The 19,175-nt window shown below is 40.8% G+C and overlaps 1 protein-coding gene across 2 annotated transcripts in view; it reads right to left on the reverse strand.

Annotated features, from left to right (window-relative positions):
• Positions 1–256: 256 nt before the first annotated feature.
• LOC126210368 (zinc finger protein 596-like) overlaps positions 257–19,175 on the reverse strand; it is a 206,381-nt gene continuing 187,462 nt past the window's right edge. The window contains exon 7 of one of the 2 annotated variants that reach the window (XM_049939586.1): positions 257–1,133. In XM_049939586.1, the coding sequence (XP_049795543.1) occupies positions 497–1,133 (637 nt within the window). In that variant the 3' untranslated portion in view covers positions 257–496. The remainder of the gene's footprint in view (positions 1,134–19,175) is intronic. The other variant, XM_049939591.1, reaches the window with a different exon arrangement.

The raw sequence follows: 19,175 nt of genomic DNA on the forward strand, positions 1-19,175 counted from the left end.
GTTTAGAACAAATGGCTTCTGGATTTGTTGAACTGTTTTGTTTGGAAGTGTAGTGTCAATAGTAATTTGGAGCTTTACTTTGATATTTCATTTACTTCAATATCCGAGTTCACGTCTCATGCTGGAGTAAAATCAGATATTTAATATTACAAAGTCAGTAACAAATTTGGTAAAGAAAAGGCAATAACCGTTCTGAACAACAGCAGTACATGCAAACACCACATTAATTACACAACTTTATTTTTATATGTGATAATCAAAACTTTATCGCTATTTCTCATGACCCTACAGGACAAGCAGACATATGAACATACCGGATGTGAAATTTCACACACTGATAAGCCATTTCTGCTCTAGAACTTCTTATGATACAGTCACATCGACAACTGTGTTCATCAGTTTAAAGTATATTTATAGGCTGTGCTGATATGATACGTGTGCGAAACTGACATGTTATCCCATTGCAGCTCGTTGTGAATGTCTTTGGAAACACTTCTCAAGTATTTGGGCATTTCCTCATGTGAAGCAGTAAGTGTTTTCTCAAGTTGCTCTCATATGAGAATTTCTTTTGACAAATGTTGCAGTTGTATGGTTTTACACCAGTATGCACTCGCGAATGTTCCCTCAAGTTGCTTATGTTTCTGAATCTCTTATGACAGAATTCACAGTTGTAGGGGCGCTCACCAGTATGCAACCGTGAATGCTTTTTCAGGTCACTATTTTGTACGAATGCCTTGTTGCAAACCACGCAGCTGAATGGGCGTTCGCCAGTGTGCAACCACGAATGCTTCTTCAGATCTCCATTTTGTATGAACGTCTTGTTGCAAACGCTACAGCTGAATGGGCGTTCACCAGTGTGCACTCTGAAGTGTCTCTTTAGATTGGCGCCTGTTGTGAATGTTTTGTTGCACACACTGCACGAACGCAGGCGTTCACGTCTGTCCACGTGCGTGTGCTCCTTCATTTCCTGCAACTGTGCAAACGTCTTCTTGCAGATGCTACATCCGTGCCCCATAGGCATTATACCACTTTTATTTCCACAACATGCTTCCTCGTTTGTCGTGCATTGTTCCCTGCTGCCTGTTCCTGCAGCATCATTACTCTTGTCATCCTCCGCACCAATGGAAACAGTACTGCGAAAAGTGGAAAAAACTGCGTTAGAAAGTATTTTCAGAGCAGTACAACAATCAAAATGAAAAATTATATCAACAAATGTTAGGTCGTCAAATGTCTCAAAAGGTGCTCCAAAACAGATTATTAATTAAGATCACAAAGCCTTGAATCAACATATTTTAGGCCCCTTTTAAGAGGCAACAAAAAAAGATTTGAGGCCATTTCAGGCATTACTTTAGGACTTAAAAGTTTTAAAATTTCTCTGAGCATTTCAAAGAAGTTAAAAATAACCAAATTCACTGACACCGCGGTTAATGCAAAGTGAAACTCAATCATAACTTTGGCAGACGTAGGAAATTAACTGATATGGACCACAGAACTATAAGGCATATTACGTGAACTACATCAAAATCAATAACTCCATTACAAAACTATTAGATGCTCAACATCAGATAGTCCTTTGGTGCTGTTCTTGATTTGTTTGGGCATGTTAAGGGATTTTCATAGTTTTCCTAGCACTCACAATACACTAGGACGAAAACGGAAGAGAGACTTGCTTCGACTATTATAAACGACGCCACATCAGTCGTGGAGCAGTGGATAATAACGTTTACAGAGTGACGTACCATGTAAAAGACGTTGCATTGAGAGAAACCTGTGTAAACCTTGCGGATTACAGGAAATAAACTACTTAAGTGACGGTGTGTGGTCACAAAAAGTTCGATCCAGAATTTGATTGAAAATGTTCATAAGTAATGAAGAAAATCGACAGGTAATAGTGTTCAGCTCAACACTCCATAATTTGTCAAAAATTTAGACTTCTGTGTTGCGTGAAATCTTAATAAACCCTTTCAACTGTTGACTGATTCATGCATTTTTGATATATTATCACCCAGTAACTAATTATAATTTGGAATTATTGCTAGACAATTCCGACTACAGCAATAGTAGTAGCGTCTATTTTAATAAAACATTATTGAATCTACCAATCCGTATTGCGACTTGGACCGATATAACACTGGTCACCACGCTGGTAAAATGAAAATAGATTCCATTCTGATGTCACTAAGTTCTTTAAAATCTAAGCTAATCCATGTGGCTAGTTTTTTAGTCTTCTGACTGGATTGAACCACGAATTTCTCCCCTGTGCCAACCTCTTCATCTCGGAGTAGCACTTGCAAACTACTTCCTCAATTATTTGCTGGATGTATTCCAATATATGTCTTCCCCTACAGTTTTTACTCTCTACAGCTCCCTCTAGTACCGGGCAGGTTGTTCCCTGATGTCTTGACAGACGCCCTTTCCCCCTGACACCTTATAAGTGTCTTCCACACACTCCCTTCCACTCAGATTCTGCACTTTCAACATTCGCATGTAGCACCACAACTCAAATGCTACGTTTTTCTTCTATTCCAGTTTTCCGGCAGTCAGTGTGTCATTACCCTATGGTGCTGTGCTCCAAACGTACATAATTAGATATTTTTTCCTCAAATTTAAGCTATGTTTGATACTAATAGGCTTCTCTTGACCAGGAATGCACTTTTTGCCAGTGCTAGTCTGTTTTTGATGTCCTTGTTCCATCCTATGGGTTATTTTGTTGCGTAAGCAGCAGAATTTCTTAACTTTATCTACTTCGTGGATATTATCCTGGTATCTTTCTCACTGTTCTCATGTCTGCTACTTCTCATTACTTTTGTCTGTCTTCCATTTATTCTCAATCTATATTCTCTACTCGGTACACCGTCCATTGCATTCAGCATATTATGTAATTTTTCTTCACTTTAACTGAGGATAGCAATGTCATCATCGGATGTTATCGCTGATATCCTTTCACTTTGAATTTTAATTCCACTCTTGAACCTTTCTTTTATTCCCGTCATCGCTTCTTTGAGGTGTAGCTTGAACAATAGGGTCGAACGACTACAGCCCTGCCTTACAGGCTTTTTAATCCGAGCACTACGTTGTTGGTCTTCACCTCTTATTATTCCCTCTTGGCTCTTGAACATGCATGTTCCCGTCTCTCCCTATAACTTGCCCCTATTTTCCTCAGAATTTCGAGCGTATTACACCATTTGGCATAGACGGATGCTTTTTCCAAGGTCGACAAATCCTATGAACGTCTGTTGATTTTTCTTTAGTCTTAATAACTTGAACATTTCCACCAAACTAATCATTGCCCAATACATAACACACTGTAAATTCGAATAAAAGAATGGTCACAGTTAACCATAAAGCTTTAATCTGCACTCTAGGATTGTCATACACTATTTTGCAATGCGCGTGGTCTGCTCTGTGCTTTAAATAAGTGAGATTCATGTGTACAGGATACTCTTTGATTCTTTTTAAGCTGCGGCGCTTAATTTGAGCAGTACTTCCGTTTTTCTTTACTTCTACAGGATCCCGAACAAATTTCAGGTTTGTAATGATTACCTATTCCATGAGGCGACTTGCATTTACGTAAAAAGTTCAAACACGGACGATCAACAGTTTCTTCTGATACCCACATTCAGTGACACACATTAACCACTTCCACTTCTATAAAAATAGGGCCCATGACTAAAAAGAAAGAATTACTCTCTTTGTTGACTGAATGAGCGTTGTTTTCAGTGTTGCTTGAACATTGGCTAGCATATGAATTATTGTACAGGAATTGTACAGGAATTCTCGTCCACTGGGTGAAGATGTTTATACTGCAATTATGTCTTATTCCAAATTTTATTAAATATTTGCTGAACCTAGTACAAATCTAACTTATACAAATCCCTCTACTTTCAACAACAATTCGAAGCTTGCAGTTTAATTGTTAGGTTCACAGTACAAAGCTCCAGATTAGAAATTTTGAAAACGGAAGAAAGCTCAATTTGTAGTAACAAGTAAGCAGCCTCTGGCACGGCACTTAACAGTGGTTTGCAGAGTATGTTTGTATATGTAGAACGGGGTTTCGCTGCAACATCCTGACAGCAGGGTCAAACGTCGATGTGAGAGACTACACACCAGACGGACAGCTGGTTAGTGAGGCAAGCAATCTTGTCTGGTCTATCGGTGTAAATGTAATCGTTTATTAACAATTAATATAGGTCTTCAACTTGTTTTCTGAATATAGGCTGCAAAAGAACCTGGTGAAGGCGTCATATTCAACATATGCAGATCCGTTCACTTGTACTTCCGTATTATGAGGAAATTAATAATCTTCTGTTTGTACGGGTCCACAGAGGCTGTAAATTTTTGAGGGAGGCCTTTTTCCTGCGCAGGATGTATTATTTTGAGGTGTTCACTTTATTTCACAATTTAGCGATTAGCTAATTTCGCCTCTTTGGGCATTACAAAGCAACCTGTTTGTAAAAACAATACCAAAAGTTATATAGCAGCTGCAAGAAGAAACAGAAGAAATAAAAGCAAAAATTTAAATAGATAAAAAAAGGTTACACGCTTCTGTTACTTTCATCACAGTAAAAATTATAATGGACAGAGCATGACTTATTCGAAACGTCTGTATGGAGGAAGCAACAGGTAGATCTCTGTAACAACAGTCTGACACAGCAATAGTGGTTAGGACACAATTCCTAAGGGGCCAAACTGCTGAGGTCATCGGTCCCTATACTTACACACTACTTAAACCCACTTTTGCCCTTGGGAGGACTCGAACCTCCGGCGGGAGGGGCCGCGCAATCCGTGACATGGCGCCTCAAACCGCACGGCCACTCCGCGCGACACAACCTGCATATTCGTACATCACTATTTAACGTACAGTGAAACTTCACGAAATGACCGCCACTTTAAGCCGATCCCCTCTCTAAACGAACATATTTTTAAGGAACGGAAATAAACTTCTAAAAGAACAATGCATCGTTATCACGTTTAAGATGACCACGTCTTTTCCCGAGCAACGACCACTGTTTAACAACGTCCTCCCTTTAAGACGACCACGCACTAATCATAGAAGAGGCAATGACAACACTCTAGAGCAGTAAGATTTCTCATCGACAATGTGGCTCAACTACCTCTGATATTTTATTGTCCTTTTTACTTCTAATAGCAAATAGTTCTTATTTTTCCTCTGAAGTGAACAATCATCGCTAATTCAAATAAATAAAAAAAAACTTCTTGTTCTTTCACTAGAACAGCGAAATTGTGTTATTAGAGTGAAAAAGGAACATCTCAGAGCCAGTAGCGAATGAGCTTAATTGTGGAAAAAGCCATGTACAGAATACAGTTGCAAATCGAAGTAGTCATGTTAAGGAATTGGGAGAAAACGCCAACAAAATTTCAAAGAAAAGACGGAGGCAACAATTTGAAGAGGTCAGTAATTCAGTTTTAGAGGGGTTTAATTGAGTGCGTGTCAGAGGATTGCCAGTTAATTGGCTAATGCTACGAGAAAAAGCTCTTAAATTCGCTTCTGATCTTGGAATTCCTAATTTCAATGCAACCAACGGCTGAATGGCCTGATTTCGTGTTCGACAGGGTATTGTTTTCTGAGCGGTCTGTGGTGAAAGTACAGAAGTGACCAAGATGTTGTGTCCCACTGCAAGTCGAAACTTACAAGGGGACCCTCCATACTGCGCTTCAGTTATGTTGTAGAGGCACTTACCCTGAGTACCTGGCTATCCGGTATTTTTAGCGACGGGCCTTAGTTTTTGAGAAAATCGATTTTGAAGTTCACTGCGGCATTTGTATACCCGTAACATGAAATGTATCCCGAGAAAGTCAGCGTAGCACAGCGGTAAATATTCATGCCTACCGCGCTGGAGGTACGTGTTCGAATCCTGCTTTTTTTCTTCAAAATCGACCGAATTTTTCAATTTTACTTCGAAGAAAATCGGCACACTGTAAGGTGTGCGACATTATAAAGATATATTCAGTTATTAATTTTTTCTGTCATACAATATCACAAATTCTTACTTTTCATCGCCCACATTGCTTGATGTGCCACAACAATACTGTGCGTGATACTTACCATAGAAACAACCGAAGCACAAAGTTTCGCAGCACCACGCGCATTTTATGAAAACAACCGTCTTGCCGGCGCACGGTATCTTCATGAGCGATACCAGGAAAGACAATTTTTTTGCATTCAAAAAGATTTCTCTTTCATCCGCTAATTTCAATGCGAACCATGCGTATCTAATCCTGCTTTCAAAATTAGATGAGCTGAATTGATGTAGGGTTGGCGAATGTAATTTTATCGAATCTTCCCTACAAGCGATCTCTCTATTGCTTTTCAAGTCGGGAGCATTCCGAATAATTTTCGTGAAGATTTTCACCTGTCGGTAAAAATTAACATCGCAGGGCTGGCAATAAGAAGTGCACTTTGGTGGGGCCACTTTTAGGGTGCAGTTGCTCGCTTTCCTTTCATCAGTGAATAGATGATCGCATAAAGTTAAATCGGTTTGCCCTCTGCACGAATCGATGATGTAAAAATTTTTTTTTCTATCCCAGGTACGGAATAATTACAGAACGCAAAACTTTTTCGTACACCAGTTCCGTGAACTTCCCGGATTTCGTGCAGGACACGGCTACATTTCTGTATTTCCCAGTTAATTTGTCTACTCGTTTTTGAACGTTATGGCCAAATTTTCCGGACGTTCTTGATACATAAAAAAACATATGGAAGTAGCCGTGAACCTTTACCGCTGCGCTATGTTGACTAGCTCGGAACACACTTAATGTTACGGGTATACAAATCGCGCAATGAGCTTCAAAATCGATTTTCTCGAAAACCAAGGCCCGTCGCTAAAAAAACCGGATAGCCAGGTACTCAGGGTAAGTGCCTCTACAACATAGTTGAAGCGCATCAAAACCCGTGATTTACAGTATGGAGGGTCCTCTTGTTAGTGTAATTATAAGTGGCTATTGTGGCAGTGATATTTACAATATGGATGAAACTGGCCTATTCTTTAAAGCTATTTCAGACAAATCATTAACTGTGAAGGCTAATCAGTGCAAAGGCGGTAAAATGGAGAAACAAAGATTCACCGTCGGTCTTTTTGCTAACCTCTGTGGTGAATAAGGAAAGAATCACTAGCAATATATACAACAAATCATCCACGGTGCTTCAAAAACAATGGCATGGCATTTCCTTGCGTGGTGTCTCTTGGCATGGGTGGGGGGAAAGGAGCGGGGGGGGGGGGGCACTGCATGGATGATGAGTCTGACATTTTGCATTCTCGACTGAATAATGTAAATTAAGAAACGAGAATTCAGAAACGTAACATCTAACTTTTCGTTGATAGCGCACCATGTCACTGCAGCGAAAAGTTATCAGATGTGGAAGTATATCTTTTTTTCTTGCCAACAGAACATTGTGTGTTCAGCTTCTTGACCAAGGAGTGCTCCGGTCTTTTAAATCATATTGCCGAAAGAAACTTCTGTGTTCCCTAGCTGCGAAAATGGACAACGCCACATCCGTGTATAACTCAGCTAAGTCTATGACCGTGGCTGATGCTGTCAGCTGGATTAAAGGTGCGTGGAATGAAGTGAAAAACAAAACAATTAGAAAAGCATCGTTAATTCTGGTTTCCAGTCTTCTCAAAATGTGGACGCTGGAGAAGAAGAAGGTGGCAATCAATCAATAAACATCCCCACTCACCTGTGCGATGCTGCCAACATCACATTTTACCTCGACCACCTTTTAAGCAGACCACCCCTACGGACGATCACTTTCTCACAAAAATTCAAGTTGTCGGCTTAAACAGGTCTCATCATAAATCACACCACACTAAAGACGTAACGATATTCAAATAACATTACCGTCGAATGGTGCAATAAGTTACTGTATTATATGTGACATCCTGTACAGACAACTACACCATTTGCAGTTATCTAAGGTTACTGCTAATATACTAATAAATGGTCAGGAAGGCTCCTGCCACACTTCCGACGAGCACATCTGAAATTGTGTGATTATCTGTCGATGAGTGTACATCGAAGATAAGATTTCTCCCTACCGAGAAATCCGCAATCCACTGTAAATTCTGTTAACACCCCTATTACATTCGCCAATAAGCGTTGTTGTTGTATGTGTCAAAAGTTTTTCCAAAGCCGATAAATACTGCATTTACGTGAGAGGCGTGATCCACGTGTTTTAGGATGGCATGTGAGAGTTGTGGTATACATGAGCAATGTTTTGGAATCAGTCACAGTTTACATGGAGACATCCATTTTGTCTGAGGTACCGCATTATGTTTAGCCAGTCCGCCTGCTTAGCTGGGTGGTAACGTGCTTGCCTCCCATGCAGGGTTCGATTCCCGGCCGGGTTGGAGGTTTTCTCCGCTCGTGCACTGGGTGTCGTGTCGTGTTATGCTCATCATGATTCCACCCTCGGCACCGGCACGCGAGTAGCCCGATGTGGCGTCGACCTGCCGGCCAGCAATGCCGTACGCTCATTTCGTTTCATGGTTCAAATGGCTCTGAGCACTATGCGACATAACTTCTGAGGTCATCAGTAGCCTAGAACTTAGAACTAATTAAACCTAACTAACCTAAGGACACCACACACATCCATTCCCGAGGCAGGATTCGAACCTGCGACCGTAGCGGTCGCGCGGTTCCAGACTGAAGCGCCTAGAACCGCACGGCCACACCGGCCGGCATTTCGTTTCATGTTTGGGCTCAAAAGTGTTTACGATTTCGCAACAAATAGATGAAAAAACGAAAAAGATATTCAATATTACTTTTTTGGATCACTTCTGCTATACTTGACGCCCACGGTTATGAGCTGTGCTTTCCTCCAACACACCACTTTGTTCAAAACATCTATGGATTACTGTGGTTGAAATAGGATCTAACTCAGTCGCAATTTCTACATAGAATTCGAGAACGGGTACATTAGGCCCTGGGACCAATTCTAGCGGTTTCAGCGATTTCTAAACAACCTTAACACTAATGTATGTACCACTCATTTCTGCAGTAATGCGAGAATTAAATTTATTCAGCACTCATGCAATTAAAGGAAATTTGAAAATGGAATTCAGCAACTCTGCTTCGCATTGCCAAGCTCAGTGTCAGTTCCTGTGTCATCCACGAGTCTCTGTGCACGATGTTCCGTGCCACTGAAATCTGCTACACACGACCAGAACTTCTTTTCGTTTTGTGAATAGTGTCTCGATAAGAGGCTACGAAGGTTGTCATTGAAGACTTCACTCATCGCCATTTGTTGCAGTCAGTCACTTTAAATAAGTACCTATGACTCTTTTTACCTCAGCAATTGCTGTTTCCTTAGCAACAGCTGTAAGAAGACTGTATAGCATGGACCACCACATCATCATCTACTAGATAGGGCAGACCTGGGCGCATTGGTCATGGTCGACTGGTATTATTTAAACCACCGCTAGATTCTCGGTTGCCAAGTGCTCGGTTTTTTATCGAACTGTTCGGTATTTCAGCCCCACGTTCGCTGTTCTGTACTGAAGTATGACTGGCTCGGTATTTTTAGAATTCTATTCATATCACTAATTTATTTATCGATTTACAAAAGTATCAGATGGCTAATGGCGGCTCCATGCAGCAATGCGTATGTGGAGAGAATCCTCAGTGACATGAATCATTTATGATATGACGTTAGAAATAAGTTGAGTGTCACGTCGAAACGTTCATCTCCAGACCATTAGAGGCGCCAGAAAAGTCATGAAACCATGTAACTGGCTGATTGGACCCCACGCAGTGTGACCCAATAGAGGCTGATTCAGTTGTGTAGTTATGCATGCAATTCTGGAGTTTTGTTCGTTTATGTAGTCTTTTTCTCACTTCATATCTGCATACTGCGAGTTATATTTTGTTACATCGTCGTTATAATAGGATTGTGTACTTAAAATTTCACAAGCTTTATCGTGGAACTGGAGGGAATTACAGTTGAGAAAATGTTCACTATTAATACTATGGTAAGATAACAGTTATTCTAGAGAATGCAATAAGGAATTTTGTGTTTTTCAGAATGTCCCACATCGTATGTGGGACATTCTGACGTTGAAATATTTCAACTGACGTTGAAATATTCCTGTAAATTTCCGAGCTGTTCATCTGGATTTTACGTAGGTTAAGCAGGGGAAGTTAACAGCAAGCATTTCTACAGGTTTCCCAGACAACTTCAAGAGTCACTTCTGCAGTGGAAAAGCGTTTAGTGAGCTGCCACCTGATGTGAACTCTGCTAGTGCTTTTGTTAGTGATGACCATTTCTCTGAAGAAGGCTTGATCAATGAAACTAGGTAGAAGCTAAACAGGGGCGTGTTTCCAAAACATCTGGTATGTGTTCATTATGTCGCTGCTACATCAGAAACGGGTCAGGTGAATACTAGTGTTAGTGAATTACCAAACACTGACTGTGTTGTGGCAAGTGATTATGCAGCTCCTTATACCAGAAGTGAAAATGGTAGTAGCGAATTAAACAAGCACAAGCTGTGCTCAACAGTGTAATTCTTTGGGTGATAAATTTTTTGGCCCCCTTCAAGATTAATCTACAGATCGGGGGTATGCATGCTTAGCTGAAATGCCTTTTAATGAGGAAAGTGGAGTTTTTGGTACAGGAGTTTCAAAACCAGACTTAAGTATTCGAAAATCGGAAATGTGTAAGATTCATAGGAATACTTTAAGAAGGCTAGCACAACTTAGAACAAATCTACATTATGGGAAAAATGAACAAAAACACTCAAATATTTGTGTGATAGCAAACGTTCTCTTTAATGGAAAACAATTTAAATTCTGTTGCCAGGGATTTCATAAGCAGCCAGCAAATGCTAGGCGATGGACGTCTGAGGGCAAGGTACAGTATTTGCTCTGTCCTTACACAAGCGGTCTATACAGGTATTTGTCAGTTCATTTTTCCATTCCTTCTGCGAAGCAACTGAAATCTGTGTTCCACATTTTGAGCCAGGACTGAATCCTGCAGTGACGAATGCAATAAAGGCAGAAGTTGAGGCAACGTGCAACAATGATAAATATTGTTGTTTGTTGTTTGATGAAATGTCTTAGGAGAGAGGTTTGTATTAAGATGCGAACAAGCCGCATACCACAGAGTTTCGGGATATAAAACATTTACAGAGATCAATGGTATATGCAGGTCATGCATTGGTATTCATGGCCAGAGGCATACAAAAAAGTTGGAAATAGGTTGTTGTGTAGTACTTCACTCAGCACTCGATTTCAAGTACCGTTTAAAAGCTCTCATTACCTATGTTATACTGAAGGTGGTTTGTACAGTTTGTGACCAGGGAGCAACCAAGCAGAGAGGACTGAAGGAACTCTGCAGTGAGGAATCTACTAAATCCCGTCCATTTAATTTTTTTGTTAGTGACGAACCTATTGCAGTGCTTTATGATGTCCCACAACTATTAAAGAATATCATAAATTCTCTAATGGGAAATAAAAAACGATCTAGGTTTAAAAAAAGACCAGTTTTGAATTTATTCAAAGGGCTTATCTTCTGGCTCAGCACAAAACGTTTCAGACTGTCAAAGTTGCAGAGGAGTCATTCTGACTTTAAGGATTCTTTTACTAAAATGAAAGTTAATGTAACTGTAGCGCAGCTTCCTCATACAGTTGTTGCAGTTATTGAGAACTATGCAGCATTTAAAATATTACCTGCAGAAGCAATGTATACTTCACAATTTCTTCAAAAGATAGACTGCCTGCTCGATTCAGTAAAGAGCGCCTATTATCGTTCACCAGATGGCAATATTATAAACGTGCCCTCTCTTTGAGTCTCCACGTACTGAAAATTGCTACAGTGTACTAAAGGAAATGGAAAATTGGAAAGTATTGGAGCTAGGAACAGGGAGAGATAAGACAAAAATGATCAGTTTCATAAGTGGTTGTCAAACTACAATAAGGTCACTGATGTTGATTTTCAGCAGATTAAAAAAGTACTTCAAATTTTTAAGCACGAGGGCCACCAATCAATACCCGCTGGACAACGTTTTTTGTTGTGCGAGGCAACATGGTGTTTCAAACACCAATCCGACCGGCTTTCAGTTCAAAGCAGCGCTCAAAACACTTATAATCGAAAACATGTCCCTACCTGCAAATTCATTAGGATGATAGAAGCATGCAATATCTGGGATCTCAAAAGACAGCTTTCCTCATTCCACAAAAGACGACTGCACAGTCGATGAAGATGATTTATACAGGGTCCTTGCTAATAGCGCAGCTGGTGGTGAAGTGGCTGGTGCAAGGAATGACAGACAAGCATTCGCACACGTAGCTGGTTACATTCTGCAAACATGTGTGGAACGCCTGAAACCGACTGTGATGGCTGTAAAAACAATTCCGTTTTCACAAACACCCACAGAGGATCGTACAGGGTGCGTTAGGACGTTCAAACTACACGGTTGGCCGCGGGGCATGATGGGAATTAGTATGTGTATTAGGGTTTGCTTTAGCGACGAAGCCTCACTTTCATTTGAATGGGTTCACCAATAAGCAAGACCGGCGCATTTGGGGACTGAGAATCCGCATTTCGCGATCGAGAAGTCTCTTCACCTCAACGGGTGATTGTGTGGTGTGCAGTGTCCAGTCACGGAATAATCAGTGCGACTTTCGTCGATGGCACGGTGACTACCGAACGGTACGTGAAGCTTTTGGAAGACGATTTCACCCGCGTTATCCAAAGCTACACTGATTTCGACCTCATGTGGTTCGTGCAAGACGGAGCTCGACTACATCGAAACAGGAGAGTGTTTGATGTCCTGGAGGAGCGCTTTGGGGACCGCATCCTGGATCATGGGTACCCGGAGGCCACTGCCGTGGGCCTCGTTTGGCCGCCATATTCTCCGGATCCGAACACATGTGACTCCTATTGTGGGGCTGTATTAAAGACTAGGTGTACAGCAATAATCCCAAACCACTGCTGAACTGAAAACTGCCACCCAGGAGGTCATCGGTAGCACAGATGTTCCGACACTTCAGCGGGTCATACAGAATGTCGCTATTCGTATGCGCCACATCATTGCCAATGATGGCAGGCATATCAAACATGTCATAACCTAAACGCGAATATCTGTAGCTGTAGTGACAGCCTAATGTCCTTTTAACGAATGTTCACTGTCAGTTGCACGCACTGTTGGATAAATATCGGCAGCAGGAAAAATCGGAAGATAGACTCTATTCATTGTTTGAATTCCAGAAGGGATAATAGTTAGTAGCGCCCACTTTTCTGAACAATATATGTTAAGAAAATGTGTACCATTTCATTTTACAAGTATGTCAGAGATTGAAAGCACCCTGCCTATAATAAAAGAATAAACGTGGTTAAGAAGAAACTGAATAAAAAGTTTAAAGGTGTTTGACACTTCAGAGATAAATTTTACTGTGGACTTAAAAAATAAAAATAAAGTTAATTTTTGTTTTTAGGTAATTGCTTTTGTCCCCATTCCCTTTGTGGTACTTTTCTCTTGATGTTGTGTGTCAGCTTTTGTGTTGAAGCATTTACTCTTTTAAGGTATAGGAACATTTTAAAGTACGTCAATGGTTAATTATGCAAGTTTCCTGACATATGCACACAGTTGGAACAAATTTTAGATAACAAGTAGGCCTACATGCTTCGTCTACTTCTACTGATTTTTTTGGTGGTAGTGTGCTATTTCTAATCATCGAAATGAAAGCTATTTGAAGCTGCTGTAAGTCCAGCATTTCTCTTAATTCTGTGATAAAGGTCAGTTGGAGAAAGCATGCATTAGCAGGTTTTCACCTGTAAAAATCAGATGTTTATACCACGGTTACTGTTGTAAAGCTATGGTAAAGGACATTTCTTACATTTTATGACAAATTCTCAATACCATAGTTTCGCAAATTGTTAACAATAGGCACGTGGGGGGCAGACAATGTGTCGACTAAAGGAACGTAATAGGCCTATCGCTCACGATTAAATCGGGTTAATTCACCTTCTGCGTGTCTCCAGGAGAACGCAATAATACGGTATATTATCTGCAGCTTGAACATGCAAGAAGGTAAACCGGTGTTTTACTTCCCGTCGAGTGAACTTCCATAAGACACGAAAAATATAAAGATCAAATACAGAAATCAAAGTCTTGTTTTAGTAGATTAATAAATTATTCAAATTAACCTGCCTCTACATATGATGAAATATACTTCCATTCACCTTCGTAAGTTATTTTCCGTAGATCTGCATTATCAGTTTGGTATATGAATTAAAAAATACCGTTCATTTGTGATAAACATGAGTTAAAGACACTGCTGTACGGTATTGCAGTATGTTATAGCTACGTTTAAATTGTTTTTCTCTGATGCTAGGCAAAAACGTAGCTTTGCAAGTTCGGAAGATACGTATAAATAAAATTCAAAGAACAAAAAAAATCTACATAAGCTACAGGGGACGCAACCTTTAGTTCATCTCCATACACTTGAGACGCTGCTATAGCTCCGAGTTTCAATGTTTTAACACGGGACTTACGTTTCTTATTTATTGTTGTTCTGTTTTCTTGTTGTGAAAGGCAATTTCGTTTGGTCGAGATGTTTTGTTGTTCGCTCCAACACAATGCTCTTACTAAACAAGTTAGTACAACGATTATACTCCTTAGGTTAATGATTGTTTTGACGCCGTATACAGCGATTACTGTTACAAATATTTTCGTAAGCGAATTAAAATTATTCCAATATGGCGATGATATACTACGGTGCACTTAAATACGGACACGTCGGCCCGCAAGACCAACGTTCCCCGCAGTCATTTTCTAAGTACTCTTATTAATTTTAATAGAACCAAGGTAGTCGAGGTCTAAATTGTATCTAATGCAATTCTCACGTAAGATAATTGTGTCCTGCATTGATTTTACACCCGAAATATGTATGCAATGTTCGATTTTTATCTTTTTTGTTACAAAACTCATAACCAATCATGAAGTATTCGACTAATATCACTGTAATATAAATTGGAAATGATTACTTATGGGAGACTGAAGGACGTATAATTTTAAGTATCTCATCTATGTGTATCTTCTAATGTTGTCATGTTTTTACTCATTGTCTTCCTGCTGTTTTGTTTTTAGAATGGTCAGAAATCATAAAAATAAAATTAAAATAGGTAATGTTTCTGAAGCAACTATGAGATTAGCAGTAATAGAACTTAAACGGAATGAAGGATCTCGTACGGAAGTGAGCAAAGATATTAACAGTCCTAGAAAAACGTGGTAAGAGGTACTGCAACATATTCAGAAACTGAAACGGATCCCTCATGAGACCTGGAACGTTGGTTAAACTGGAATCACCACAATCCATGCCGGCCGGAATGGCCGAGCGGTTCTAGGCGCTACAGTCCGGAACCGCGCGACCGCTTCGGTCGCAGGTTCGAATCCTGCCTCGGGCATGGATGTGTGTGATGTGCTTAGGTTAGTTAGGTTTAAGTACTTCTAAGTTCTAGGGGACTGATGGCCTCAGAAGTTAAGTCCCATAGTGCTCAGAGCCATTTTGAACCACAGTCCACAGGCCTGACAGAATAGTCACTCGAAGGGGATTACGTCATCAAGGGCGGGTGACATCTGCTGAAGGAGGATCACTTATCACTATGGCTTTAACTCTTTTTGCAACTGAAAATGGCGTGTCCATTGTTCATATTGCGTGGAATTAATTTGCAGCCCCATTCTATCAGAGACGGTCTTTTTGGAAGCAAATGTAGTGCCCATCCCTCAGTATGAATGAACAAACCAGCTTCTTGAAATACATGCAACTTTTTGTATCACATGTTCCCTGCTCCAAAGACCATCGTTGCTTGGTACTAAATGAGCAACATATTTCCTATTCACACATTGATGTATTATATTTTTGCAAGAAAAATTACATCACACTTTAGTCTTTTCCAGATCACTATTGCCACAAATTACAGCCTTTACACAGAAGTGTTTATGGTCCCGTTAAGAGGTTTGTAAACTCTGCATGCGATGACGCATGGATGACAGAAAACAACCAAGTGATTATAATAGGCAACATCCCAGGGATCGTGAAAACTACACTACTAAAAACAATTATGCCCAGAAATACATAGGCTGGATTCAAAGAGACAGATAAATCCCTTCTAAAATAGGGGCATTGTAATCTTCTGCCTTCTTACGTAACAGACCGATTCTAATGTTGTTGGTTGTGGTTTAACTGCTGAAGCTGGTCTTCAACTGCTCGCTGTCAGTAATAACACCTGTTGAACGTCATTTTTTGTGCTTTCAGTCTTTCCTTAGTTGCTTTAAATTCGTGGAAGTACGTTCCGTCTATGCAACCAATTGAAGACAGTTTGTTTATTGCCATACGCTTTCGCGTCTTTTATTTGGGAAGCATCTTCAGTGGCGATTATCAGCGCTGTTAACTCATGGGTGTGGTCCTGGAGATGTATTCGTTAGTTTGCATCAACATATGTTGATCAAAAAAACGGAAAGTGGAAGTGATATATGCGATGTGGCAAATGTAGGTGAAAGAACGCCATAAATCGCATGGCGCATGGAAACTAACGAATACATCTCCAGAACCACACGCACGAGTTAACGGCGGTGGAAATCGCCACTGAAGATGCTTCCCAAATAAAAGAAGCGAAACGCGTACGGCATTAAACAAACTGTCTTCAATTAATTGCATAAACGGAACATACCTCCACAAGCTCCAGTTAAATTAAACATCAAAACGTGACCAACCGGCTTCCCAGCGCTTAAAGATGTCAAGCCATTTGAGAAACCGTCACCAAGGAAAAAATACAGCAAACAAGTTCAGTAATTTCTGACAGACATTCCACCCAAAGACACGCAACTTTGCCAGCAACAAGCTTCCACAGACAGAGAAATTTGATGTTCTGTGCGAAAACATACGTTCTGAAGCAAGAGACGTGTGAAGCTAAATGACAAGATAAAACCAGGAAAGACAGCAGGCATTCTTAAGAAGGTTCTTGGAGATGAAGGAGACGAGGATGCGGATGCCCTGTGTCAGGCGTCAGACTACATCGACGGGGGAAAAAAACTGCAACACCAAGCGGAAGTTGTGCGGCATAAACGAAAGATGGTTGGCGGGTATCTACAGCTGAAAGATGATGTTGATCCGACACTCGCACCGGTCGCATACGATAGGTGCCGGCAGCGTCAGCACGAGGGTGCGAATCAGGTTTGCTTTAAATACACGCTGCAACGGTCGTGAGCGTTAGTTACCTTCGAAACTTGACGTGGTGAGCTGTTGTTGGTAAAGTATGCCTTTAAGGCTACAAAGACGTCATTACCAACACTTCACTGACTTCGAACGAGGTCGTGTAACAGGGCTACGAGAAGCTGGTTGTTCCTTCTGTGGAATGGCAGAAACGTTTGGCAGGAATGCAGATGAACGCTGGCAGCGGCAGTCACGAGAACATACGGTAGCAAGAAGACCGAGAGGCGTGCAGCAGCCTTCACCACGGAGACACGGCCAGCTGCTGACTTCAGGGACGGCTCCCAGCACTCTGGCTGCAAATCTGCAGGTTAGTTTGGCAGTTCCACCTGCTGTGCTTCCATTCGTACGCAGGTTTCTTCCATCTAGATAACGCTCGACCATATACCACTGTCGAGCCTTGGCCTACTTCATCACCATATCTAGCCCCCATTGAGTAAATATGGCACATCAAAGGACGACAGCCCCTGCGTCATCCATAAACAGCATTAACATTCCCTATACTGACCGACCAAGTGCAACAGGTGTCCAACTCCGTCCCACAAATTGAAATTCTGCGGCTGCACAACACAAGGCGTGCAGCTTTACAGCTTGCATTCAACATTCTAGCGGTTACATCGGTTATTGCAAACAAGGGAAAGCAGAAAGGTGGAAGGAGTATATACAGGGTCTATACAAGGGCGATATACTTGAGGACAATATTATGGAAATGGAAGAGGATGTAGATGAAGATCAAATGGGAGATACGATACTGTTTGAAGAGATTGACAGAACACTGAAAGACCTAAGTCGAAACAAGGGCCCGGGGGTAGACAACATTGCATTAGAACTCCTGACAGCCTTGGGAGAGCCATTCCTGACAAAACTCTATCATCTGGTGAGCAAGATGTATGGGACAGGCGAAAAACCCTCAGACTTCAAGAAGAATATAATAATTCCAATCCCAAAGAAAGCAGGTGTTGACAGATGTGAAAATTACCGAACTATCAGTTTAATAAGTCACGGCTGCAAAATACTAACGCGAATTCTTTACAGACGAATGGGAAAACTAGTAGAAGCCGACCTCGGGGAAGATCAGTCTGCATTCCGTGGAAATGTCGGAACACGTGAGGCAATACTGACCCTACGACTTATCTTAGAAGCTAGATTAAAGAAAGGCAAACCGACGTTTCTAGCATTTGTAGACTTAGAGAAAGCTTTTGACAGTGTTGACTGGAATACTCTCTTTCAAATTCTGAAGGTGGCAGGGGTAAAATACAGGGAGCGAAAGACTATTTACAATTTGTACAGAAACCAGATGGCAGTTATAAGAGTCGAGGGTCATGAAAGGGAAGCAGTGGTTGGGAAGGGAGTGAGACAGGGTTGTAGCCTCTCCCCAATGTTATTCAATCTGTATAATGAGCAAGCAGTGAAGGAAACAAAAGAAAAATTCGGAGTAGGTATTAAAATCCACGGAGAAGAAATAAAAACTTTGAGGTTCGCCGATGACATTGTAATTCTGTCAGAGACAGCAAAGGACTTGGAAGAGCAGTTGAACGGAATGGACAGTGTCTTGAAAGTAGGGTATAAGATGAACATCGACAAAAGCAAAACGAGGATAATGGAATGTAGTCGAATTAAGTCTGGTGATGCTAAGGGAATTAGATTAGGAAATGAGACACTTAAAGTAGTAAAGGACTTTTGCTATTTGGGAAGCAAAATAACTGATGACGGTAGAAGTAGAGAGGATATAAGATGTAGACTGGCAATGGCAAGGAAAGCGTTTCTGATGAAGAGAAATTTGTTAACATCGAGTATAAATTTAAGTGTCAGGAAGTCATTTCTGAAAGTATTTGTATGGAGTATAGCCATGTATGGAAGTGAAACCTGGACCATAAATAGTTTAGGCAAGAAGAGAATAGAAGCTTTCGAAATGTGGTGCTATAGAAGAATGTTGAAAATTAGAT

The sequence above is a fragment of the Schistocerca nitens genome, chromosome 10, assembly GCF_023898315.1.
Source record: "Schistocerca nitens isolate TAMUIC-IGC-003100 chromosome 10, iqSchNite1.1, whole genome shotgun sequence".
NCBI lineage: Eukaryota > Metazoa > Arthropoda > Insecta > Orthoptera > Acrididae > Schistocerca > Schistocerca nitens.